The sequence below is a fragment of the Antedon mediterranea genome, chromosome 11 (assembly GCF_964355755.1).
Source record: "Antedon mediterranea chromosome 11, ecAntMedi1.1, whole genome shotgun sequence".
NCBI lineage: Eukaryota > Metazoa > Echinodermata > Crinoidea > Comatulida > Antedonidae > Antedon > Antedon mediterranea.
In genome coordinates this window covers 18,095,602-18,121,420 of record NC_092680.1, presented here as the reverse complement: position 1 = coordinate 18,121,420, position 25,819 = coordinate 18,095,602, and the positions used below count along the sequence as shown (strand labels likewise).

Genomic DNA, 25,819 nt, shown 5'->3' with positions numbered 1-25,819 from the left:
GATATTTACAAAAAGGCGAAGATCACAAAAGAAATTTGCATTATTTTCCAACAAACTGTTGTATTTTCTTCCGTGTTTGTGATAATATAATAAATGGCGAATGTAAGTTTTATAACAATCTATTAACAATTATTAACGCAGCATTGTGTATGCTATACAGTTAAGCAGGTAAATTGTAATAGATATGTTTTTATTATAATCAAGTTGAGATGTTCCGTGCATTGTTTTACCGAGGCTGGTTGGTCGGTCAGTGATTATTTACACGAAGAATTAGCCTTCTCGTACCGGTTTGTACCACCTTGTTGCTATCAAATAAGAGTGGGCCTAAAGTTTGTCGACTGAGTTATATTGTGTTTTCTTTTGTTTCATTATTTGTTACTTGTTTTAATTTGTAATAGATGCACCAATGCAATGACGGTTGATGTGGTGGAGTTCGTGAAAATTGTACATTTTTGTTTGCTAAAAAAATAATATAAAAACCCAGAAGGTAAGAAAAAAAAGTCTACTACTACTAGCCTACTACTACTAGGCCACTACTAGGCCTAGGCTACTTTACTTAGGGTAGGCCTACTACTACTAGGGCCTAGAAGGTTACAGATCATTTCGGTCGTGTTTGAAATCGGTGGCGTTTCGAATCGGTCCATGCCAAATATGTGCCTTGTGTATCTTTTTCTTTGCTTATTCATCCAGGGTCATACCTTATTTGCAACATGATTTAAACGAAAAAAAAAAGGGTAGGCTACTGTAGGTACAAACAAAAACAATTTTTGTTATGCAAACCATAGGCTTCCATTGGTGCAACAAAGAGACGAAAAATGCAATATAGGTTTATGTACCCAATATATATTACGCTATAATATTCTGTAAAAATTAGCTTATAATAATAAATATTTAATTCCAAAATATATAAATTCACCGATTCCCGTTTTTGGCGTATATATATACACATATTTTATTCATAAAATAAAATATCGAATATAAAGTGAAAAGCAGGTTATCGGTGTTTATTTATTGACCGTACTATACGACGTCGTGGAGTCGAAATGACATGCATAGATTTAAAAGGGGAATGGATTTGATCAGTAAAACGTACGAAAGAGAAGCTTGTAAAAACCAACATGACAATATCATTGTAATGATCAGACGTGGATTTGATTGAATTTATAGTAACAATTTCTGATGGAAATTATAGATAATTAAACACATTAAGGCTCTTTTCATTTGTTCTCAATATTTACTCTCTCGGATGCATTATTACCATACACATTATATATCTAACAAATAATCAAAATCAAACAACAAATACTACAGACTGTTTTCTATAAGGTGCTTTACTCTCATTGCCTCGTCCTTCGGATGGGATGTAAAGCCGTTGGTCCCGTGTACTTAACAGTGCACGTTAAAGAACTTGGTATGGTACACTATTCGAAAAGAGTAAGGGATCGTCTCCTGGTGTGCTGATCTGGTAGGCGCTGCACTGCTGGCTGCCGTGGGTCCGTGGAGGGCCTAATCCGAATTTCCTCAGTTTCCAGTTAAGCTTGAGGACAAATATGAATACCTTTTACCTTTACTAATTATTATTATTCCTTCTAAAAAATGTTGCTGTATTCTTATTTCTGTAATGAGAAAAAGTCCATTAAAGATGTATCGTCCCCCATTTACCCAGGGGGTAAATAATTTTTTTTTTTTATCTAATTTTGGTCATAAGTGAATAACTGTATGTAACATTAAAATGTTCAATAATTATTTTTCAGGGGGACAATACATCATCTTTAAATTAATTTTAAAGAACGTAATAAATACTGTAAACTGTATTAGTACTCATAAAAGTAACACTGGCCATTTTATTGGTGAACGGCGCTCCATACTATCAGCTAATTTACATACAAAGTCAAACGGTGCAGCGACCGGCATAACACCACAACTGATGTGAAATGCGACCGAAATGACTACTAGGCCTAGCTTTAGGCCATGACTGAGGTGACTTTACTGTAGATACCAGCTACAGTGTATAATTCCTTGGGGTTGATTGTGGCTCATTCGTAAAAAGGTTGTAAAGTAAGACTATTGTGAATGTCACTGAAGCGAGAAGAGCATCGCCCCTCCCCCACTTTTTTTTTTAATAACTTAGATAATTTCAACATCATCATACTTTTACCATTAAATGATTGCTTGTCAAATTTGTCATAATACACTGTATTGTATTTTATTCTTGAAATCCTTAGCACTAGGTTGTATTGTTAACCTTTGACCTTGTATTGATTTTAACTAATAAATGTCTTAAATATTTTTAGCCTACCTACAGTACCTGTAGGTTTTTGTTAAAAAATTCATAAATTTTCTCACCACATTCCTAAAGAGTCGGAAATCCGCTGGAAGAAAAAATGTATTTCATGTAGAATAAATTATTTCAGAATGAGATAGAAGAAGAAGTGTAACAGTTATAGAGATACAGTATTATGATATTAAAACCGTTAGCACTCCATCTGGCCAAACCCCAAAGTTAAAGTAGCTTCCTTGTACAGTCCATACAGATTGATATTATAGCTAAAACAACTGTACAGTACAGTATTGTTGCCTCATTTTCTATTAAAAATAGCTTCATTTTGCTAAATTCCTATGTTCTGATTTGATTACAAAAGAATGTATTAAAACAAGGAGTGAAAAATTGTCAATGTAATATTAAAGAGATACGACAGTACTGTACAGTACTGTAAGTAAGCAGGGTCACCCACCCAGTATTATTCTTCCATTCCACCTAGATTAATTTACTGTATAACCTTGGTATTATCTCTAGTCTAATGCACATTATTTGAATAATCATATTTCATTCAGACAAAAAAGCCATTACATCATGTGCTATTTTTATATCAATGGTATTTCTTAATAATCAGCATTAAAATGTATACTGTAGTACAGACTATTACTGAACATATGGATTATCTACATATTGTATTGTTTGTACACCCGGTGTACTGTACATACCCTATTGTACTGTATTAGAGTTTTCCACTACTGTAGACAGCAACGTCAAGATGTTATGATTTTAATATAATTATTACAATATTGATTATTTGTAGCTTTAACTTCAATTGTAGCGGCCATTTAATTTCTTTCAATCTATTCAATTTATTTTATCATGTCAGTAACATGAATGAATTGCTTATAAACCGACTGGTTTTATGAATGTTAATGAATTACAATGCAATATTTATACTTGAACCTAAGGACTCCTTCAGTACCCAACCAAATAGGATTGTGTTTTTACTGATACACCCTTTAAAACCTTACATAATACAATGGACAAAAATCTACTAGCACACAGATATTTCTTACCCATTTATCACTAACAACATTTCTTGGGTTTGTCTAGCAGCTTTTTACTATCTTAATGTGTTTGGTTTTGTTTGTTTTAAATGCTAATGTACTGTAAATCTAATACTCTGTTTACACTATCAAACTAGTTTGACAAAAAAGTGTGATATGATAAATATGGTAGTGATACTGATAGATACAGTATGACATCTTCATGTCCATACAGTACAGTATATGGACATTTTTTTGTCGAACATAAAGTTTGATAGTGTAGACAGAGCTTTATTACATCAATCCTATTAGTTTCCTTTAATTGCTCACAATATTCTGGAAAATCCATTAAAAAATATAAACAGGAAAACAATTAAGATACAAAATAAAGTCTTGGTTTTCCCCCTAAAGTTATTAAAAACACTGAAGTTTTCTTCCTACTTACATACAGTATCTCCACCATTTCAAATTGGGCCAAAAATATACTGTAATTGAATAAATAAGGTAGTTTCAGACACTCCGTCGATTTTCTAGCGAGAGAGAGAGATATGTACTGTATCAGTATCAGTATGTTACAGTAAGTGTCTATACTCTGTATTTAAATAAACATAGTGGCGTATTAACACACAGGGAGGGCAAAGGCTTACAGTAGCACTCCTAAAGGAGCCCTCCAACGCAGTATCTCCACCATTTCAAATTGGGCCAAAAATATACTGTAATTGAATAAATAAGGTAGTTTCAGACACTCCGTCGATTTTCTAGCGAGAGAGAGAGATATGTACTGTATCACTATCAGTATGTTAAGTGTCTATACTCTGTATTTAAATAAACATAGTGGCGTATTAACACACAGGGAGGGCAAAGGCTTACAGTAGCACTCCTAAAAGAGCCCTCCAACGCTGGGTGCTATGTTGCACTGAACTGCTCATGCTCTGAGGCTCCTTGAGCTCTGGAACTCCTGGGTTTATTCAGTGAGCGCTCATAGCCACTGAGTAAAATGTATCTCCTCTTTTGCCAATATATATAACATTAAAAAATAACAATTCAGTATCATGTTTTACAAAGCTTGGTATTTCCTATTTGTGTACTAATAATTAAAACAGTTAAACAATATCTAAAAACTTGTACAAGATCTTTTTTCTCTCTCTTTTTTAGGTTGTAAGATTCAATTAGTTTGGGTCAGTTTCTAATGTCCAGTGATTTGTCACAACTTGACTGTTGAATGGTGCCAAATAAATATGGGTTGTATTTGTAGTAAGGAAGAAGATCCAACGATACAGAACAACCCAAGAAAATCTGAGCCAGTTACTCCAGTTCATGAGAACACAAGTCATAAATACAGAGTCAAAGAACCGCAGGGAGGAAATGGCTATACACAACAACCAGGTGTGTTATTGTTTAGTTTTAAACGTTACGTAACAAATATTTAAATAGAGCACACATTAATCTAAATCTAAAGCTCTGTTTACACTATCAAATGTTATGCGACAAAAAAATGTGATGTGCTCATATATAGTATTAGTAGCAATAACTTAAGCTCTGTCTACACTATCAAACTTTATGTGACAACAAAATGTAATGTGCCCATATATGGACATGATGATGTCATATCACTACTGTACAGTACCATATTTAAACGTATCACTACCACCATATTTGGGCACATCACACTTTTTTGTCAAACTAGTTTGTGGACAGAGCTTAAAAATTGTACTTTTGTAAACATTTCTGATTTTCATAAAATTGTTATTACATTTTTACAATTATTTCCAAGTTCTTTTTTTTCTAATTTTTATTATTTTCATAATCTAATAACTGTAGATTAACTGTCCATCTGCCTACAACAATGTCTTATCCGCGTAAAGTATAGACAAAGGGTGCTGCCGCGTCCAGGAACAAGCTCTTTCAAACCCTTTGTCAAAAACTTGCTTGTCATCTGACATTCACACTCTGTGCACAACCTGAAAAATCGAATGTAAACTTGTTTTGTTCAATAGACATGGCTGATTTACTACAGTAGGTAGGGGTCAATGACCCATACAGTAGTTCCTTACAAAGATGTATGAGTCAAGTCTATAGATTCGTATACAGTAAAAATAAATATTAAATTTCTCTATTCCTACTACAGTCAAATGTTCTCTAATCTTTGTATACAATTAACTACAGTAAGCCATGTAATACTATACAAATACTATTTACCTTCATTATTCAATAAAGTATGCCGTACCATTAATAATCCCCCTCCCTCACCCTCATTTCCCATCCACTCACCTTCTTATCCTTCCCCCTGTTTTGTATGGTAGCAAAAAAAAAAAAGCACACACAGGGTCTTTTTTTTGTAAGTTAGACCATAGCTCTAGAACGTTGGTTTTTGTTTGATACTTGTTGGGCCTACTGTAAAGGATTTCTAAGTCATGATTGCATAAGAACTTATTCTTCCCCTAGTTTTCTACTCTATTCAGGTAGGGTCTGTCAAATGTAGGGTCAAATTGAAATTAAAATGATAACCAGAAAGGGGTTTTTTCAGCAGCTATTTCAATCTTACGAGTAAATATTTACATAAAGATCACACATAGAAATGTCAATACCACTCTGAACTAGTTTGTAATTTAAACACAATGGTGCATGATAATTTTGTATCATCCTGTTTGATGTTGTGTAAACTTTAGTTCTCAGCTACTGACTGTACCGTACATTGCACATACTGTACTGTAGTGTAAAGTAAGGTAGAAGAATAAGGAAGTTAAAGTTTCGAAAAATCTAAAATTATTTTAACATCCTGGTGAGACTGAGAGGCTCCAAAGTCCAGAGAAAAACAGCTATACTTGAACATGATTTTGAACTTGATGGTCTATACTTCATTCTCTATGTACAGTAATGTTGTTTGGTTGATGATGGTTAGAGTCTAGCGTCCTGTTTCTATTGAGCATGAGAAACATCGTTTTAAAACTGTATTTTGAAAGAAAAGAATTTTCTTGGCAACTCTTACACAGTAGTAACAACACAAAACAAACGATAACAGTTTTTAAAACGGTTTCCGGAGCAATTTTTAGCTGCAACGGAATCACAGTCTCAAATTGACCTCATTTCAAAACGTCACTGAATGGCACAATCATTTTGACCGTGCACAAACTAATCGAAAACGATGACCAAATGATTTAAAATAACACAATACAGTCATCAACAATACTTTACTGTGTGGGACAAAATATTAATGATCTCAATGCGTACTATTTAGTAACTGTAAATTTCTAATGTACATTAGTTAATCTTGCCTATAAAATATTATGTTCATGTTCAGTTATTGCACATTTCATGTTGCAAATGTTTTGAATACCATGTCCAATATGTTTATACCGTTGCTGCCCTTGTTTATCACTCACCCTAGGCCACCCTGAGAACACCGAACAGTTTCAAGGGAGACTTATTTTACTCTGACTGTACTTTTGATTTTTCTTTTTCTCTGCAGTCTCGCTATCAAGAATATTCAACTTGACATACAACATCACATTTGTATTGAACATGTCAACATAAATACCATTATTTATCAAAGCATGTTTGTGTTTGTTCTTTTATGTGGCAAATTATAGTAGATGTACAGTAACACTATTCATACCTTTCTCACTGGTTTTTTTTTACTACTCTACTGACTTCAAAATACAGCATATGATGATACTTTTTTCTTTCTAAATTTTCCACTATTGGTGCTGCCAGCCCGTGTAGCAAATTGTGAGAGAGCTAATACCTTAGGCAGTGGCTTAGACCGTCTCACCTTAGCTGCTATGCAACACGAAAATAAATGCAAAATGAGAGAACGTAAGTTATATCCGCATGATCCCAATCCAGCATCGTGGTGCATTTTCCTTTATTTCTCCCACATATTCCATTTCTTTCTCTTTTTTTAGGCATTACACTACAGTAATTGGGGTACCATAAACGGAGACGTCAGGAGTACTGTAGAATGCATGTTGGTCAATGATATTTTTTAATTTAAAAACATACTCAGTCTTTTTATTGTTTAACTTGTTTATTTGAAACTTTTTAGTTTGAAATTTTTCAAGAGAAAAATTAAGTGTTTACTTGTATTTTAAAGATCACAAAAACCCATTGATCTTGAGATAATTAGGCTTGATCTTATCGTACTGTACCTGTCTGTACCTCTACTGTACACTACAGCTCTACTGTACACTACAGCTCTACACTACACCACGCCACAGACATTTTGTGGACTTTTCTCTAACATTTTGTACCCTATCTTATTTCCTTTCTTGCATGGAGATAACTATTTTCATCAGTAAAGACTAACAATATACAAACATGTTCATGCTGTATTTATCTTATGTAAAGCTCTGTCTACACTATCAAACTAGTTTGACAAAAAAGTGAAGTACTGATGTACCACAGTGCATCACCATTTCCATAGGGCACTCACATTTTTTTAGTTTGATAGTGTAGACAGAGCTTAAAGCTTTGTCTACATTATCAAACTTTATGTACAGTGACAAAAAAATGTAATGTGTCCATATATGGACATGATGATGTCATATCACTACCTTTTTTAGCATCACTACCTTATTTGGGCACATCACACTTTTTTTATAAAACTAGTTTGATAGTGTAGACAGAGCTTAAGACTAACTAGTAAGTAATTTAAATACTTGGTCAGATGTTTGTCCTACTCTGACGTATACTTTTGTACTGCAAAGTAGTTGAGAGTACTGTATGATTCTTGGCTGTGACTTGTACCCAAGACCTTCAGATCACTAGTCTGGTATTCATACCACAAGACCATGCACCAAGCTTGTATTTGACTGCATAATGCAGCACAATACAATATAATATTATTTCTACTACTTTAATTAATATTTAATTATTGTCTATTGTAATTGATACAATTATTAGTGTATTTTGTACTGGTGAAACCAGGCTTAAAGCTCTATATTGAGCTTATTTGGTCTTTTCCAGGCTTTGCATTTTTTTATTTAATACTTATTATGTAAAAATATTAAGTTTGATGCATTGTGAAATAAAAACGAACGAAACGAACGAATTTGAGGCAGTCCCTGCAAATTAAGAAATGAATGTTTCCACATGTACTAGATTTCTGCTGTAGCGTATTGTACAATAGGGGCCCGTTTCTGCTGCCAACCCAAAATATACCGTATAAATATACCGTATATATACCGTATATGAAATTCGTGCACCGTTTCCGCTGCACATACTTCGTGGGTGGGTTGTAAAAAAGTTGGCTTTCATTACCCAAAATGCATTTCGTGAGACGGAAGTATGGATTGACCTCGTGTAGTGAGGTTTTTACCTACCGGTACATGCTGACAAAAACAATGATGGTTTCTCAAAACGTCGTAGCATTGCTTTCTATTTTAAATCTAATGAGCAGAAGTGGCAACGAATTTACACCGCACATACAAGCACAATCTAGAAATGTCACTATAAATAAACTCTGTTATTCAAATTGAGTTTATATTATGCTATATTATCCTATATTGCCGTTTTAATTTCCATTTTCTATTATACAGTATTTTACCATGATTTTACATCACGTTGTTGTCGTGTAAGAACATTCGATTTATTGTAATTAAAATCTCGGTATCTCTTCTGTTGCCATGCAGTCTCCCCCCAACTTTCGCTTCCCCCCACAATTGAATTGCAAAAATAGTGATTTGTTCGGTCCACAGTGACATTTTTATCTGTTGCTTGCTTTTACACGTGTTTTTCAACTTTCAATGCAGCAGAAAAACCAAAACAAACGCGTCGCGCTCTGTTAGTTTTTGACCTCGTGTCATGAGTCGGGTCACATTTACGGTATATTTTGAGTGCAGCAGAAACGGGGAACGAAATATACGGTATATTTTGGAATATACCGTATAATATCCACAAACAATGGGGATATTTATGCAGTATATATACCGCAAATATATACGGTATATTTTTTATGAGACCCATTTCTGCTGCCAAAAAATATACCGTATATAAAATATACCGTATATACGGTATATTTTTGGCAGCAGAAACGGGGCCTAGGTGTTACAATGATCATGACATGCATACCATGTATACAGTATGTTGTGCATTGATCACACAACCTAACAATAAACATTATTACACTATTATAACATACCTATTAAAAGCGTATTCTTAACATTTGATTGGTTGATTTCATATCATGAATATTAAGGATATTGTTGCATGGTACAGTGTGTAACGTTTTGCACACATTTTAAGATTTATGTGTGAGTGAGACTATACTGTAGACTGCTGTATATTAACTGTATGACTATTGCACATTTGAAAACTCACCTACAGAGTGTATTGTATAAACTTCTCCGACGCAAAACGCCTAGTGCCGCCTTTTTGGATAGCCTACAGTAGTGTATTTTGATTCAAAATGGATACTATGGAATAATGAGTTTGCTTTAAAATAGCACTTACAGTACATTTAATTTTAAAAACAATGATTTATGTTTTGTATTCGTTAAAAGTCTGACTGTCCCATTCAACTATGCTCCACATGAAAATATTCCCCCTATTCAACTCATACTGCTATTCGAATACTAATTGACCAACAATTGAAATAGACATATCTATCATCGGCATGTCAGCAATTAAAAAAAACATTTATCTATTTTGAAAATAATGATATTTACATAATATCTTGGATTTATAAAGTGCCTACAGTAATGTTGTGAAACCTCTAAGTGCTGTACAATACAAACTAAAAAGAAAGACTAAACCGCAACCGAAATAGTCCATAACAATTTTGCAAAGGGACAAACACTGTAGTGGAGTACATTTACAGAAAGAAAGGAATAATTAGTTTATACTTTATCAATCCAATTGAATGGAAAGTAAAATGTCTAGTGTGGCCTAGACTAAAAGGTGTTTATTTTATACTTTCTCATACCATTTTTAATACTAGTTGAAAGCAGATTTATTGTGGTAATTCTTGCTGACAAATTCAACTTCAACAGGAGAAAACTTTTTTCTACAGTCTAATAATTTTGTATATTCTTTGTAACTCACATTTAACTATTGTAATTGTTACACTTTATTTAATACCTGTAACATTATTTAATTTCACTTTCGCCATGCATTACATCATGCCCTACTAAATACTAGTACTACAGGAAATTGGGACTTGCCCTGCTTACAGAATAGATTCTATTCATATCGTAATATTAAGCAGTTGCTAAACAGTTAATACCATTAAGCTGATATGAAACATTTTCAAGAAAATATGTGATTGACCTAATTTGCTGAGAGGAAAATTGCTTTTTTTAACGAATAAATTTGATTTGGTTTAATAATTAAATGGTTTATTTTTCTTCTAGTTGAGCAGCAGAATCTTTACATTGCTTTATATAAGTATGATGCAAGAACTGACGGAGATTTAAGTTTCCAGAAAGGAGATACTCTTCAGATCTTGGATGACAGGTACAGTATATTATGCCCATTCTCAAGTATTAACCTCTGTCCACACTATCAAACTAGTTTGACACAAAAAAAAGTGTGATATGCCCACATTTTTTGTCACATCAAATTGGATAGCGTAGACAGAGCTTTAGCCCACACTAATAATATATGATAAATAAATTTAACTTTTTGGTTAAACCATTTGACAAGTACAAATAATAATATTTGGTTTTATATAACACATACATTAAATTATTGTCATTTGATTGGATGATTATGGGCCATGCAATATTCAATAAATGCTCCATTGAATCCATACATCATCAAAAGTGCATTTTCGTTTAATACAGTATGTGGGTGCGATTTTGTTTACAGTATGCATGTTTATTTTTGTTACAACCGCATTCTTTTATAAAGCAGATGACGCATAAAGCTCTGTCTACACTATCAAACTATGTCTATAACTTCGCTTGTCATTGGTTAAAACGCTTGCGTTGCGTTTACGTCCTTGCATTACGTTCTAGTGGGAACCATGCTTTAGTAATGAATCTAACCCAATCAAACTAACTGTAAGTGTAACTCAACAAAAATTGTGCGGCCGATTTTGTTTCGATGGTTGGTATCATTGGCATACTGTAGTCAGTCAAAACTTTTTTAACTGATTGGTATTATACAGTATTTTAACATAATTTGTGGGAAATACAATGTGTATTCACCAGAACAAATCCTTTCTGATGTTGTGCCACATTTGACCACAACAACATTCTTAAAACATTTCCCAGAATGCAATTGGAATTTTATTACAGTACTGTTGTAGTAGCCAGTCCTATAGGGATGCTTAATAGAAATTTAGTCGTATTTCACCATTCCCAAGGTACTGTCGTAAGGGAAACAATTAAACCTTAAAATATTACAAAAATTTTCCTTTCTGCCACTTACTCTACGGGAAATCCTTATAATTATTTAAGGAAAATATGTCACTGTGTGATTGGCGAGCATGGCCACAAAAATACAGTGTCACAATGTATATTTCTGGGAAAGAAACACAGGAACTTACACAATACTGCGAGTCCTACACCTACACATATTTCCTATTAAGCATTATTAATACTTGAGTGTACAATGAAATAATCAACTATTATAACCTTCCTAAGTTTCCAACTACAGTATTATTGATTATTTAGTCCAATTTGACATGTCTATAAGTGCATATGTACTGTATTGGAAGGAATCATGGTTCTGATTAAATGACAAATCCATAAATATTTGGGATGTTATTTTTTATTAAAATATTGTTTGTCCCTTTCTTTCATCAATTTAGGCAATTGCTTCAAAAAATAAAAAATTTAACTTGACCCCTAAAAAAAATTTTTAGAATTATAGTAAATAATTTTAGATTAGATGCAAACATTGTGTAAATAAAAACATTGGATAACACAAACACTGTATTGTGTATACACCCACACGTTATTTTATTTTTATCCTTATTATTTTTTATCACTATAACTGCTACTTTATGTGTGGGCAGGTTTATTCCAAAGTCAAAACAATTTGGTATCATGGTTTAAGAGAAATTTACAGCTGTCATATTAGTTTTTACACTTTTAAAGCTCTGTCTACACTATCAAACTTTATGTGACAAAAAAATGTGATGTGCCAATATATGGACATGATGATGTCATATCACTACCATATTTGGGCACATCACTACCATATTTGGGCACATCACACTCTTTTGTCAAACTAGTTTGATAGTGTAGTTGGAGCTTAAAATTAACATCAAAAGAATCATGCTTGAATGATACAGTACCTAAAAAAGTCATTTTCAAACTCATGTTTGCCATTGTTTGGAGAGAATTGAATTGCCTGTCTACAGTATATAATTTACTGAAGGCTGGGTATGGAAACATTAAACATTAAGTTCACATAGCGTGGTTCCCACTAGCGACGCAACGTAACGCAACGCTACGACGTATTGACGTTACGTTGCATCGCTAGTGGGAACCAAGCTTAAAAATTAAGTTCTTATTAAAATAATAACTAGTCAATAATAGTTTAATATTCTACACATTCTTTCAAACTTTGATAGACCATAAAAACAAGAAATATTTCTTACAAAAAACGCCACTCATCTCACGATAACTACCTGCTATACATGCATCTCAATATTCATCAGCAAATGTTTTCATTCAGACTTTCTTTTCCCAGAAGTGCTTTGGGATGTGCACATGACCAGTCCAAGTTTCCAAATAACCATTTTTCGGCCTTCATAAACCCGCATGGTAGCTGTTTCCTAAAGCTACTGTTCTCTTGAATATAACTGCCTAAAGGGTCGGCGCGATTAATAAATAATTAATCAGCGTTTCCACCAATTTTGGCCCACCCTGTTTGGCATAAAGTTTAGTTACCTTTTACTTCCTCATACTGTGAATGAAGACAGTTATTATTCACTATTTAGTCGGCAACCTTTGCCATTATACATAGTTTTAAAATAAAATATTTAGAAGTTTTGTTTTCTTTGTGTATTCAAAGAACACAACCTTTCTCATTGTATTAATATTCTTTCATGGATTCAATAAATAGTGTAATAAAATGAATGAAAATTCAATGAAAATGACTGAATGTGGTTATTTGAACAGGGTACAGTTAAAATAGGTACTGACCCCTCTAGAACATCATTTTGAATAAACAACACCCCCAAACACCCCCCCCCCCCCCCCCCCGCACTCAAATAAACTCCCCAGGGGCCTTTATTTATTTCCTTGAATAAATGCCAGGCCACATGCATAATACACAATATTGTACACATTTCTATTTGTAGTAGAATTCATTGATTGACGTGACCTATAGTATATTCTTACCAAGCATTTTGATACAGTTTTTACTGTATTTTATCACTTTTCAAAATTAATTATTTTGTATTTTTCATTTCTACTGTATGGAGTATTTATGTTGTTAACAATAACATACAGTATTACACCAAAACAATAAAACCCTCGTGAACGATAAAAGCCTGGGGTAGTACGGTAGTATCATATGAATGGGGTTCTCGTCTCCAAAACAGTCAATCTCTTGAACACATGAAATTTATAAATCTAAGAAAATAACATTATACAGTATTACATTTTGTCTTTTATAAATAGAGTATTTTCTTCTCCAAACCTACTGTAAAGGGTTAAAAAGCAATCAATCATGACTGAGAGAGGTGGGGATAGTTGTTTTGTCAATAGACCAAATTAAACTTATTTTATAGGTACCATAATTATTTGTGAATATTAGGCCCAATTCTATTGTTGTAACTTTATTTTTACAATACAGTAGGTACTCTTTTGAGTCTTAATCTTTGATGATCAGGAAATAACTTGGTATTTCCAAACTACTGCAACATAACCTGCTTTTAACCCCTTGACCTTGTAATAAAATCAATACAGAATATGTTTGTAGAGACTCATGTGATAAATAAATAATAATTGAATGACTATGGATATTGAATATGATAATTCATACATACCAGAATTACCAATTTCACTGTACATGCAATAATAGGCTTCAGATTGTTTTAGTAAATTTCTTAAGCTCTTTTGTTAATGTTATACTATATTTTTATTATAACTTTATGTAACCAAAAAAATGATGTGCCCATATATGAACACAATTATAATCATATCTCTACCATATTTTGGTACATCACACTTTTTTTTGTCAAACTAATTTGATAGTGTGGACAGAGCTTTATGCTATAAAAAAAATCCACATAAAATTTGGAAAAATGTCAATATTATGATTGATGAATCCTTTGTCAAAAACCATTTCATATTTTTTTAAGTTGTACATTTTTCGATTTCTTATAATTATTTCAGTGGAGCATTGGAAACCCTAATTAAGCTCTGTCTACACTATCAAACTCATTTGACAAAAAAGTGTGATATAGTACTGTATGCCAAAATGTAAGTGATATGCCCAAATACAATAGTACTGATATGACATCATCATGTCTATATGGGCACATCACATTTTTTTCTCACATAAAGTTCGATAGTGTCTAGAGCTTTACCAATCAGATGTCATCAATTATACTTTGTATTTGTTTCTTTCAGCAAAGGGGACTGGTGGTTAGCCAAGTCAATCAAGACACAGCAAGAAGGATATGTTCCAAACAACTATATTGCAGCGCTAAAAAGTCTAGAGTCAGAAGAGTAAGTATTACTAAACCAGCGCTAAAAAGTTGAAAAAATGTATAGCATTGTAGCAAGCAAAAATTATGAACAATACATTTAGATCTAGCCATAAAAATATGACCCTACTGTATAAGGTTAAGTTATGCAAGTGGGTCATTCTGCTTCCTACAGTGACCCATCAATGTAAAGCTCTGTCTAAACTATCAAACTTTATGTGATGTGCCCATGGACATATGATGTCAAAGCACTACCATATTTGGGCATATCACTACCATATTTTGCCAAACTAGTTTGATAGTGTAGACAGAGCTTAAGTGAGAACATTTCTGCATTATTATCTTTAAAAAGTTTTCAGGATATTACATCCTGCTTTTGCGTAATATCTAATGGCCTTTTGCTTATTACGTCATGCTCTTGTAGATTATGTAGCTGATATGAAACTTTAAGGCCCACACGATTCTCTACAGACTAGTATTTAAAGGTTGTTTTCACTATAGGTGTGTGTGTATTCATATCAAACAGCAACACAAACTAATATCAATTAGCCAATACTGTTTTCTTATTATGCTGTATAAATGTGTTTACGTCATATTGAATTTTCTGACGTTATTGTATCATATTGTCAACCATGATAATAGGACACGATATATACAATTTTCAAACAAAAACTTTTGTTGTCTGAGATATGATCTTTCTTGGTATTTTATGGTTGGTTTATCAAATTATCATACAATTATTATTACTGTTTTAACCATCTCTACTGGCCTTGATTTTATTATGATATTATTATGTTATACATACAGTAGTAGCATCAATAAATAATTATAACAATAGTTTTAAATATTACAGTTATTAAAATGTTTAAATCTAGAAAATTAAATGTTCACACATTATTATGCTGTACTGTAAATTTATTGGTATATTTATATTTGATATCAGCTGGCCTGCAAGTTCAACTAAATTCAAAGGGTTAACCTTTTTGAATAAATTCAAATTAATAAATACATCTTTAATTTACAAAACAGAAACAAAATACTAACATGACAATGAATTAATTTCTCTCTACTTATATATTATTATTGTACAATATTCCAAAAAACACCAGATACTATAAAAATCAAGGTCCATACCTATTGTATTTACACTGTACTGTAGTATAGCATGTTGATACCTGTCATTCAGTAGTCATACCTGTTTCAGGATGTACTGTATTCATTTCTCAATTATTTAAAATAATTTCACTCTTGATGAGTGAGAGGGCATAGTAATGACTCACCAACTGTTTTCTATTTCGAAGGACAACAGACATACAAAGATTAATTTGATAATTACCATGTTTTCTATTTTAACCATTCATCCATTAGTTTTTACGAGATCCACCAACGAGTGTTGATTTAAGTTAATAAAGGATGTAGGATATGTTAAGACCTTGTATGCGGGCCTGAACCAGTGGCGTAATGGCTATAAGTGGTCACTGGCTAAACCCAAAGGCCCCAGAGTTTATAGAGGCCTCTGAGGAGTGCCCAGAGGAAAAACAGGCATTAAAATATGTCGAAAAAGGCTAAAAATGTCTGAGGCCTCTTTGGAGGGCCACTTAGGGTTCCTAAACCAGGGGCCTAGGCCTGCGTTACACCACTGGTCTAAACATTGGCTGCCAGTAGTCTTGCAGTACAAATAGCCTTGCATAAAATTTGAACATTCCAGTTCTTTTACTCCTTAATTACTATATTCGAGAACCATCTGAAAGGGCTTAATCAATTTTTTTTAATGAATTTTTAAAAACTTCCATTCTCTTCCTGATAATTGTGTACAGTACTTGCTCTAAACCGAAAGCCTGAGCTTGAGTATTTAATTATACAATAACCTGTTCATAGTACAGCCATTCAAATACTATGGGTTAGACGATCTAATCCCTTTTCCTATGTACTTTGTTACTATACTTATTACCAGACAATAGGTACCCGTTATTATGCTATACCTCTTTGTATGGACTTGATGTTTTTTGAGAGTTAATTACACAATTCAGAAGTACCTGTTTATTACAGTGTTATTCCCGGATACATTCTGTAAATTATTTGTTCAACTTCCTGTTTAAATACTGATTGGTTTTATTTCCTTATCCAATGATCCTCATTTTTAACTACAGTTTTTAAGTAAAGCTCAGTCTACACTATCAAATTAGTGTGATGAACCCAAATATGGTAATGATATGCCTAAATATAGTAGTGCATGACATCATCATGCCCATATATGGGCACATCACATTTTGTTGTCGCATAAAGCTTGATCATGTAGACAGTTAAGAAATAGTTTTAACCAATTTTAGTTTTCGGTAAAAAATTTCATTTGGGCTATCTTCTTTTATAATTTTGAATACAAGAACAAGAAATTGTGATTGTTAATGTTATAGTATTTTAGTATAAAATAGTAATTGAAATAAATCATATTGATATTATAAAATATGATATTATATCATATTTTATAATATCAATATGATTTATTTCAATTACTATTTTGGTAATATGCTTTTTGCATTTTACTGTAGTGGACTTTCTATATATATTGAGGACAGTTCTGAAAGTGCAGTGAGCTACACAAATACAGTTTAAGCTCTGTCTACACTATCAAACTGTACGTGACATGATGATGTCATATCACTACCATATTTAGGCATATTACTACCATATTTGGGAACATAACTTTTTTTGTCAAACTAGTTATCATTGTAAGCCACCAAACCGAACTAATTTGTACGTTCACATTGTTTAGTCTGTATACAAGAGGGTGAACTGGTAAAAAATTTATTTTTTTTCTGAGAACTTTAAACCTATTGTTTTGAAAGCTTTATATTTTTTTATATTATTCTTTTCATTTTCCTATTTTAAATGGTACTTATTAATAACAAACTTTTACCTATTTTTTTACAGGTGGTTTTTTGGGCGCATCAGCCGTGGAGATGCTGCTAATAGGCTGATGAAGGCAAGTCTTCCTAAAGGTTCATTCTTGGTGCGAGAAAGTGAAACAAGTCCAGGTATTTAAATATTTCAGGTCATGTTAATGCCCAATATATAATGTCAATTTATAGTATACAATTAATGAATGTTTATTAGTGTATGGTACAAATAATGGCATGAGGTGAATCATCATTCACCAAATTTATTAGGTGCTATTGAATGACCGTTTAATAGTGCATACTATTGCACACCATGTAACCCCACAACCGTTTAATCAAATTACAAGAATTTATTTTGGTGTTATATAATATACAAATAATGAATGTTTATGAGGTGGGTGGTGAGAATATTTCATAAGTTGAAAAATAAAGCAGTCAATGTTTCAACAAATGAAATATTCTCTCCATTCATCAAATACAAAACATTAATTATTTGTTTTATAACACCCTAAACTTATAACAAACAAAATTTAAAATTGTTGTCCACCGTAAATCATCGACGAATGCTAGGCCGGGAAGATTAAAAAGTGCTCCAACTTTGGACACAGAGTATAACAGTTATAGACGGCGCACACAACAAGTTGCTTGGCAAAAATTCTCAAACTATTTAAAGAAAGCTGAACGTACTGTACTGTACTTTAGGGCTGTTCATTTTCACCATGAGATATCATTTTTCCATGAGACAGGGCTAATTCCAAATGACACTAATTTCAGGTAACCATGCCCTGTCTATTAGAGATTTTACCAGCTCGGGGCCTAATGTTAGACATTACAAGATTAAACAACAGAAGCATACCTCTCTATTTTACATTGCAAGAACTAAGGAATTCCGTACAATACAAGAGCTTATACTGCACTATCGAGGTTTGTATAATTAAATTACTTTTATCATTTTTCATATTATTGCATGTGGCTAGCTTAAGCTCTGTCCACACTATCAAAGTGTATGTGACAACAACATGTGATGTGCCCATATATGGACATGATGATGTCATTTCATAACCATATTTGAACACATCAAACTTTTTTTGTCAAACTGGTTTGATAGTGTAGGAAGAGCTTCAGATAGAATAAATGCTCCACATTTTGTTGACAACCATATTTACTGGTACGGACAGTGGTGGCTGGCTTTCATCAAAGACAGCATTAAAGGCCCTATAGATTCCTTTGTTTGCTGTATTAAAGAAAGAATGTATTTGTGTTACTCTAGTGACAAAACAACAAATAAACACAGATAAACCATCATTGAATGGAAATGTCATTTATTATGTAATGACGAATACTAATTCTCTATCCATTTATTGTCGTTGTCATCAGCCACAGTATAAACAGGCTTTTAAAAAGTTGGCTGTCGGTATGCCCCGCTATGCCTAAATATTTTAGCTTTACCGAGTTGTAATTAGACAATTAATGCCCTATTTCAGATGAATAGAATAGTTTCACCGTGTTAATTGTATCTTAAGCTCTGTCTACACTACTATACTAGTTTGACGAAATCAGAATGTGCCCAAATATACTGGTGATGCCAAAATATGGTAGTGATATGACATCATCATGTCACATAAAGTTTGATAGTGTAGGTAGAGCTTTAGAAATAAGGTCAGTCCTCAATTTCCTATTCTTCAAGATATCTGTTGTTTATTGTTGATTGTTGCTTTTATTCTTCATCGAGCGCGTGAGTGGCCGAGCAGTTAAGACAGTGGAACCTGGTGGTAGAACAAGTCTTCTCGGTTAAGGACTATAAACCGTAGGTTCAGTGTACACATCTTGTTCATGTGCACTTTAAAGAACCTAGTACATCTTTCGAGAAATTTAGGGGGTTACCCCAGTGTGCTAGTTCACACACAGCCACTGTCACAAACTCATCATAGTACACTCTACTGTACACTGGGCCCTCTGGGAGAACATTCTTAGACTGAAGAGGCTACCCAGTATAAAGAACAAATAATAACAATCTTATTTATTATTTGTATTTAGGATTAATACCTCATGGGGGTACCAGAAGTGTTTATCGTGTTAATAATAAATATTATATTTATCGTTGTGAAACTATGCCAAAGAAACTAAACAAATACAACTCACAAAAGTATTTCCCAGGTGATATCAAATATTCAAATTTATGCAAATGATTTGCATGGCTTAATATTGCATAGTACTGAAAATGTTTACTAAAATAAATAAAGTGTATTGTGATTGATATTTCTTAAATTAAACAAAACAAAGATTATAAGGATGAAAAAAGCCGCATTTATAATATTTTAGTTTTACTGTTTACATAAATTTCTTTTGCCTATGTTCGATGTCAATGAAGCTTGCCGTCGCCATGGCAATGAGATGCACAGGCTCTGCCTTCTGCTTCATGGCTGCATACTTTCCATGGCAGCTTCTTGCCATGGTGACATGTTGCCTGTTGCATGATGGCGAGCATGTGCATTTTTTAAACATTAATTTTTCCGTTTTCATAATGACACCATCAGAGCCTGAATAAATATAGAATTATTTTTCTTTAGGCCAAGCAGAGGGTCTTTGTTGTAAGCTGACATCACCGTGCACACGTGAAACGTTAATTATCCCATCATTCAGAGACGCTTGGGAAATTTCGCGGCACGAGCTGTCCTTCGAACAGAAACTCGGTGCCGGTCAATTTGGAGAAGTATGGAAAGGTAAGTGAAGGTGGAAAGATATATGTATATCGACGTAATGTTATGCTTTTAAAAAACAATAACGATGGCAAATGATTAAATTTGTGAAATACAAGTTTCAACTCTTTATCCAAAGCATTTTATTAATTAAGCAATCAAATGTAGGTTGTGTAAGTATTGTCTAAGTGCAGATCCAAGTTTGATTTCTTAGTTAATGAAATACTTTAGAGTTAATTCAAGAGTTAAGAGTTTTAGTCCCTTAACAAACAAAATGACTCAATCAAGGCAAAATTGTTTTAATAATTAACAAGAGTAGGAGCTTATCTTTTTAGGCTTTTCAGTCTTTGTTACTAATTGTTTAGTATTTCCTGTCACCATTTGGTGCTTTTTATTTTCTTTAGTTGTTAATTTTACTCATTTGTTCTTAAGAATGGTTCCATGATGGTTCCGAAACGTCGATCTTTTTTGTCATAAGTTGTTTATTCAAATTTTGATTGCGTTTTAATAGGATACTGGAAAGGTACAACTCCATGCGCTATCAAGACTTTAAGAGCAGGAACCATGTCTCCAGAAGCATTCCTTGCAGAGGCCAACATTATGAAGGAGATGAGACATGAGAAATTGGTGCGATTATACGCTGTATGCTCAGACACGGTAAGTTTATGACTCTCTTCCAGCATCATCATTATCCTCATCACATCATCCTCATCATTATCATCATCATCACTATCATCATCCTCATCATATCAATATCATCATCATCATATCATCAATATCATCATAACATCATCCTCATCATCATCCCATCAACAATATCATCATCCTCAGCATCTTCATCAGCATCCTTATCATCATCAGCATCCTCATCATCATCATCACATCATCAACATCATCTACATTATCCTCATCATCATTCTCAACAACATCATCATCACATCATTGACATCATCAACATCATCTACATCATCCTCATCATCATTCTCAACAACATCATCATCAACATCATTGACATCATCAACATCATCTACATCATCCTCATCATCATTCTCAACAACATCATCATCAACATCATTGACATCATCAGCATCATCTACATCATCCTCATCATCATTCTCAACAACATCATCATCAACATCATTGACATCATCAACATCATCTACATCATCCTCATCATCATTCTCAACAACATCATCAACATCATCATCAACATCTTCTTCATCATCAATAATTATCTTCATCATAATAAATTTTCTTCATTGCCATTCCTCATCAATTATTGTTGAAACATTGTAATTATTATCACTATTATATTATTAATCTGCAGTCATTAATATAATAACAATTGTCATCATCATTATCAATTATCATCGTTATTAATTATCATTATTTTTATCAATTATCATCCTCATTGATATCAATTATCATCATTATTGTTATCAATTATCATCCTCATTGTTATCAATTATCATCCTCATTGTTATCAATATCTTAATCATTGTTGTATTGTTATTCCTATTGTAGCTTCCACCACTATCTTAATCGGTCCTTCATTATCTATCCACAATCATCATCATCATCATCTTCAATTATCTTTATCCTTGTGATTTTCATTTGTTAAACATTGTTGCTTTCATTGCAATCAGTGCTACTAAAGTATTATTATCATCATTTTTTGTAGAATTATTTTTTTCACCTTTTCTCTACCTCATCTTTCTCTCTTCATCTGTACTAATATTATTTGAACCTTCTTTGTCTTTAGGAACCTATATACATTGTAACAGAGTTGATGTCTAATGGCAGTTTACTTGACTACCTACGAGCTGACAGCTCTGTGTACCTTAAGCTTCGACATCTAGTTGACATGGGGTCACAGGTATGTACTTTTCAATAAAATTAAAGGACAAGATGGTGCTATGTGTGATGCGAGAAGGCAACATTAAAGCTCTGTCTACATTATCAAACTTAATGTGACAAAAAAATGTGATGATGTCATTGTTCATTCATTGTTTAGTTTATTTTCTAACTGTTTAATATTTGAATTATCATTTTATTTATTTACATCCAAATGACTGGCTAAAACATTTCACCCATTGGTCAATCAGAATGTTTTTCATGCTTTTTTAAATTAGTCGTAAATAGACGAGTTACGGTCTTCAAAAATGATCAAATAGATTGTAAGTCAATATTTTCTCTCTCCTTTTATTTGTTTCGTTCTGCAGATTTCATCAGGAATGTACTTTTTAGAGCAGAAGAACTTTATCCATCGAGATTTAGCAGCAAGGAACGTGTTAGTAGAAGAGAATAACTTGGTCAAGATTGCGGACTTCGGTCTGGCCAAGATTATAAAAGAAGATGAATATGTTGCTAGGAAAGGTAAGGTAGTTCCAGGAAACAATAAACCCTGTATCGGGTAATGAGTACAAGACCTGTCTGTGCCGTATTGTTTGTATCTTTAGGCAGATAATTTAGGCGAGAAATGGAATGTCAAGCAATGGAGATCCATTGCACATGTACACTAATCGAAAATAGTAGATCGTCTTAACACCTAATGTCTTAATTAAACTTTTATTCAATTAGGGGACTCGCAGTGTGTGAGTGAGTGGCCGAGCGGTTAAGACAGTGGAACCGTAATTACATAGCCATAACATCGGCAGGGGTTCGAGGCTCACTCACTCCATGGTTCTGGTGGTAGAACGAGTCTTCTCGGATAAGGACTATAAACCGTAGGTCCAGTGTACACATCTAGCTCGTGTGCACTTTAAAGAACCTAGTACATCTGTCGAGACGACTAGGGGGTTACCCCGGTGTATTAGTACATCACAGCCACTGATCACCAACTGGGCCCCCTGGGAGACCAGTCTTAGACTGAAGAGGTTACCCAGTATAAATATAAATTTCAATCAATCCATTGTCAAAGACTAGACCGGGAAGCTGTCTTTGACAATGAATAGAACAATGCATTCATAGCATTATCACCATAAGATATCACTTAGAATGTAAAGTAATGTGACATTTATATAGAACTGTTACATGAAAATCAGAGAAATGTGGACTTGGATATTACACCTTTTCAACAACATTCTTCTCTCCTAAAGGTCACATTGTGTCACCAACAGCACCGGGATAACCCCCTACTTGTCTCGAGATGTACTAGGTTCTTTAAAGTGCACATGAGCTAGATGTGTACACTGGACCTACGGTTTATAGTCCTTATCCGAGAAGACTTGTTCTACCACCAGAACCATGGAGTGAGTGAGCCTTGAAACCTTGCTGATGTTATGGCTATGGCTATATTAAAGTTCCACTGTCTCAACCGCTCAACTTATAACCAATTCTGAATGGCATGAAATCTCATTAATATTTCTGTTAATGAATTATTTCTGATGTTATGTTTTTTTATAGGATCCAAGTTTCCTGTGAAATGGACTGCATTGGAGGCTGCCCTCTATGGAACTTTTTCAATAAAATCTGACATTTGGTCTTTTGGCATACTGTTGGCTGAACTTGTAACTAAAGGTCAAATGCCATATCCAGGTAAAAAGTTTATAAAACCTCATACAGAACAATCATTTTCTTGTTTCTAAAACAACAAATGTGATTTTTAAACTACATTGTTTTAAAGATGCAGTTAATTTCTTTATGGTTGAATAAACAACCTTTCCTACAAAGGTCAAAAATCAAATTATTCATACTAAATTTGAAGTCATATTATCATTTGCCCTTTCCTGGGAAGTATTATATCTATTCAATGTACAGTACTAAATCTAGTATTCATTACAAATCAACTTATATTAAGGGTGCTCCTTAATTTTATATAACATACTGTGCATATGCAATAATATAAAACATAACTAAGATAAAATAAAAAACAATAAATACATGTAAACAAAGTCATCACAATTAAAATCATTATTAAATATGCATTTCTAAATTTCCGCTTTAAATAGAGTAATATAATCAGAATACTTTTGTCAGAATTTCAATTTCTTAATAGCTTAACACGGTTTTGAATTTTGTTTTGTAATAAAAAGAAGACCTTTTCTCCCAAATTTTAGTATTTTTACATGTATTTGACGTTTATGTTTGATTGCCTTTAATTGCAGGTCTTTCAAATTCAGAAGTATTGGACCAACTTCAGCGTGGGTACCGAATGCCAAAACCAGTCCATTGCCCAGATTCTCTCTACAGAATTATGATGCAGTGTTGGCTTGAAGACCCTCGGGAAAGACCAACATTTGAATTCCTTTACCACTTTTTGGATGACTACTTTGTTGCAACGGAACCGGAATACCGCGAGGCAGATGAGTGCTGATAGAGACAAGAATACATATTGTCATATGTTTCAAATACTGTGGAAATCATTCGGTGCCATTATTGATCATGTTACTTTAATTACCCGGAAGATGTTTACTGTATAACGGTTTAAAAACTTGCTTTAGGATGCGCGAGTAAAGTTGTCTGAAAATATATAATATACGGTCTGTTCTATATTTCTTTTGATTTTTGACCTATGTTGACCTTTGACTGAGCAATGATGACAGAGAGAGATAATCCGATATTCATTACCTGTAGTGTATTCTGCCATCACATACAAACGTGACCATGTGTTATTTGTATATACAGTATTAGCAGGGGTGCGTTCGATGGTATGACATACCAGTTTATTAAGGAGAATATATGAAAACACAAAACACAACTGTTATACATGTACAAACCCTAGGAATCGGAATGAAAATATCCGTTTGAATCTGCCTGCATGCCGTGACAGGCTAAGGAACTGCACGAAGGAATGGAGACGGTGGATTGGTTACCATGCAAATACCGAGAAAGGGTTAATTCGTTTTTCCTGACGGATATGATGTGATATTGAAGAATGTATAACGCAAATCAATTAAGTATTATTTTATCCACAAGGTGACAGTTATCCTCAACACGCTTTAGCTCCATGTCAGCCTAGATTATCGGAACTCCAACAAATGGTGGATCTTTTAATGTTCTTTTATTTTGCACTGAAAAAAAGAACGACAAGATTTTGATGGCAAGAAGAATTTAACTGTATATATCTGCATAAATTATGTAAATGACAAAAAAAAATATCTGTGTTGTTCTAATTGTATGTTGTTTACAATTTTTTTAATGACAACTTATATATAGAAGATGCAAACGCTAGAGTTTGCCATAATATAATGTATGTGGTGTACTGTCCTATTAGCTTTGTTACAAAGCATTATTTGTACTTACTATTGTCTTTCCATTCTTTTTTTTTCCAACTATATATCTTTCAAAATAAATTATTTTTCTTTATTTCA

The 25,819-nt window shown here is 33.2% G+C and overlaps 1 protein-coding gene across 1 annotated transcript; it reads left to right on the top strand.

The window, feature by feature from the left end:
* LOC140062496 (proto-oncogene tyrosine-protein kinase Src-like) lies at positions 1 to 25,819 on the top strand. The gene is made up of 13 exons (XM_072108741.1): positions 1 to 102; positions 399 to 487; positions 4,462 to 4,692; positions 10,656 to 10,758; positions 14,835 to 14,933; positions 17,843 to 17,946; positions 18,583 to 18,732; positions 20,379 to 20,531; positions 21,019 to 21,164; positions 22,270 to 22,383; positions 22,730 to 22,883; positions 23,913 to 24,044; positions 24,614 to 25,819. The coding sequence occupies exons 3-13, from the start codon at positions 4,545 to 4,547 to the stop codon at positions 24,820 to 24,822; spliced, it is 1,512 nt and encodes a 503-aa protein (XP_071964842.1). The 5' UTR covers positions 1 to 102; positions 399 to 487; positions 4,462 to 4,544; the 3' UTR covers positions 24,823 to 25,819.

Excerpts from the sequence above, each read along its gene's own strand:
- LOC140062496 (XM_072108741.1), top strand. The coding sequence starts at position 4,545 with ATGGGTTGTATTTGTAGTAAGGAAGAAGATCCAACGATACAGAACAAC. Across the intron at positions 14,934-17,842 it reads AAAAGTCTAGAGTCAGAAGA|GTGGTTTTTTGGGCGCATCA; the intron begins GTAAGTATTACT and ends ATTTTTTTACAG. Across the intron at positions 17,947-18,582 it reads AGAAAGTGAAACAAGTCCAG|GTAACCATGCCCTGTCTATT; the intron begins GTATTTAAATAT and ends CACTAATTTCAG.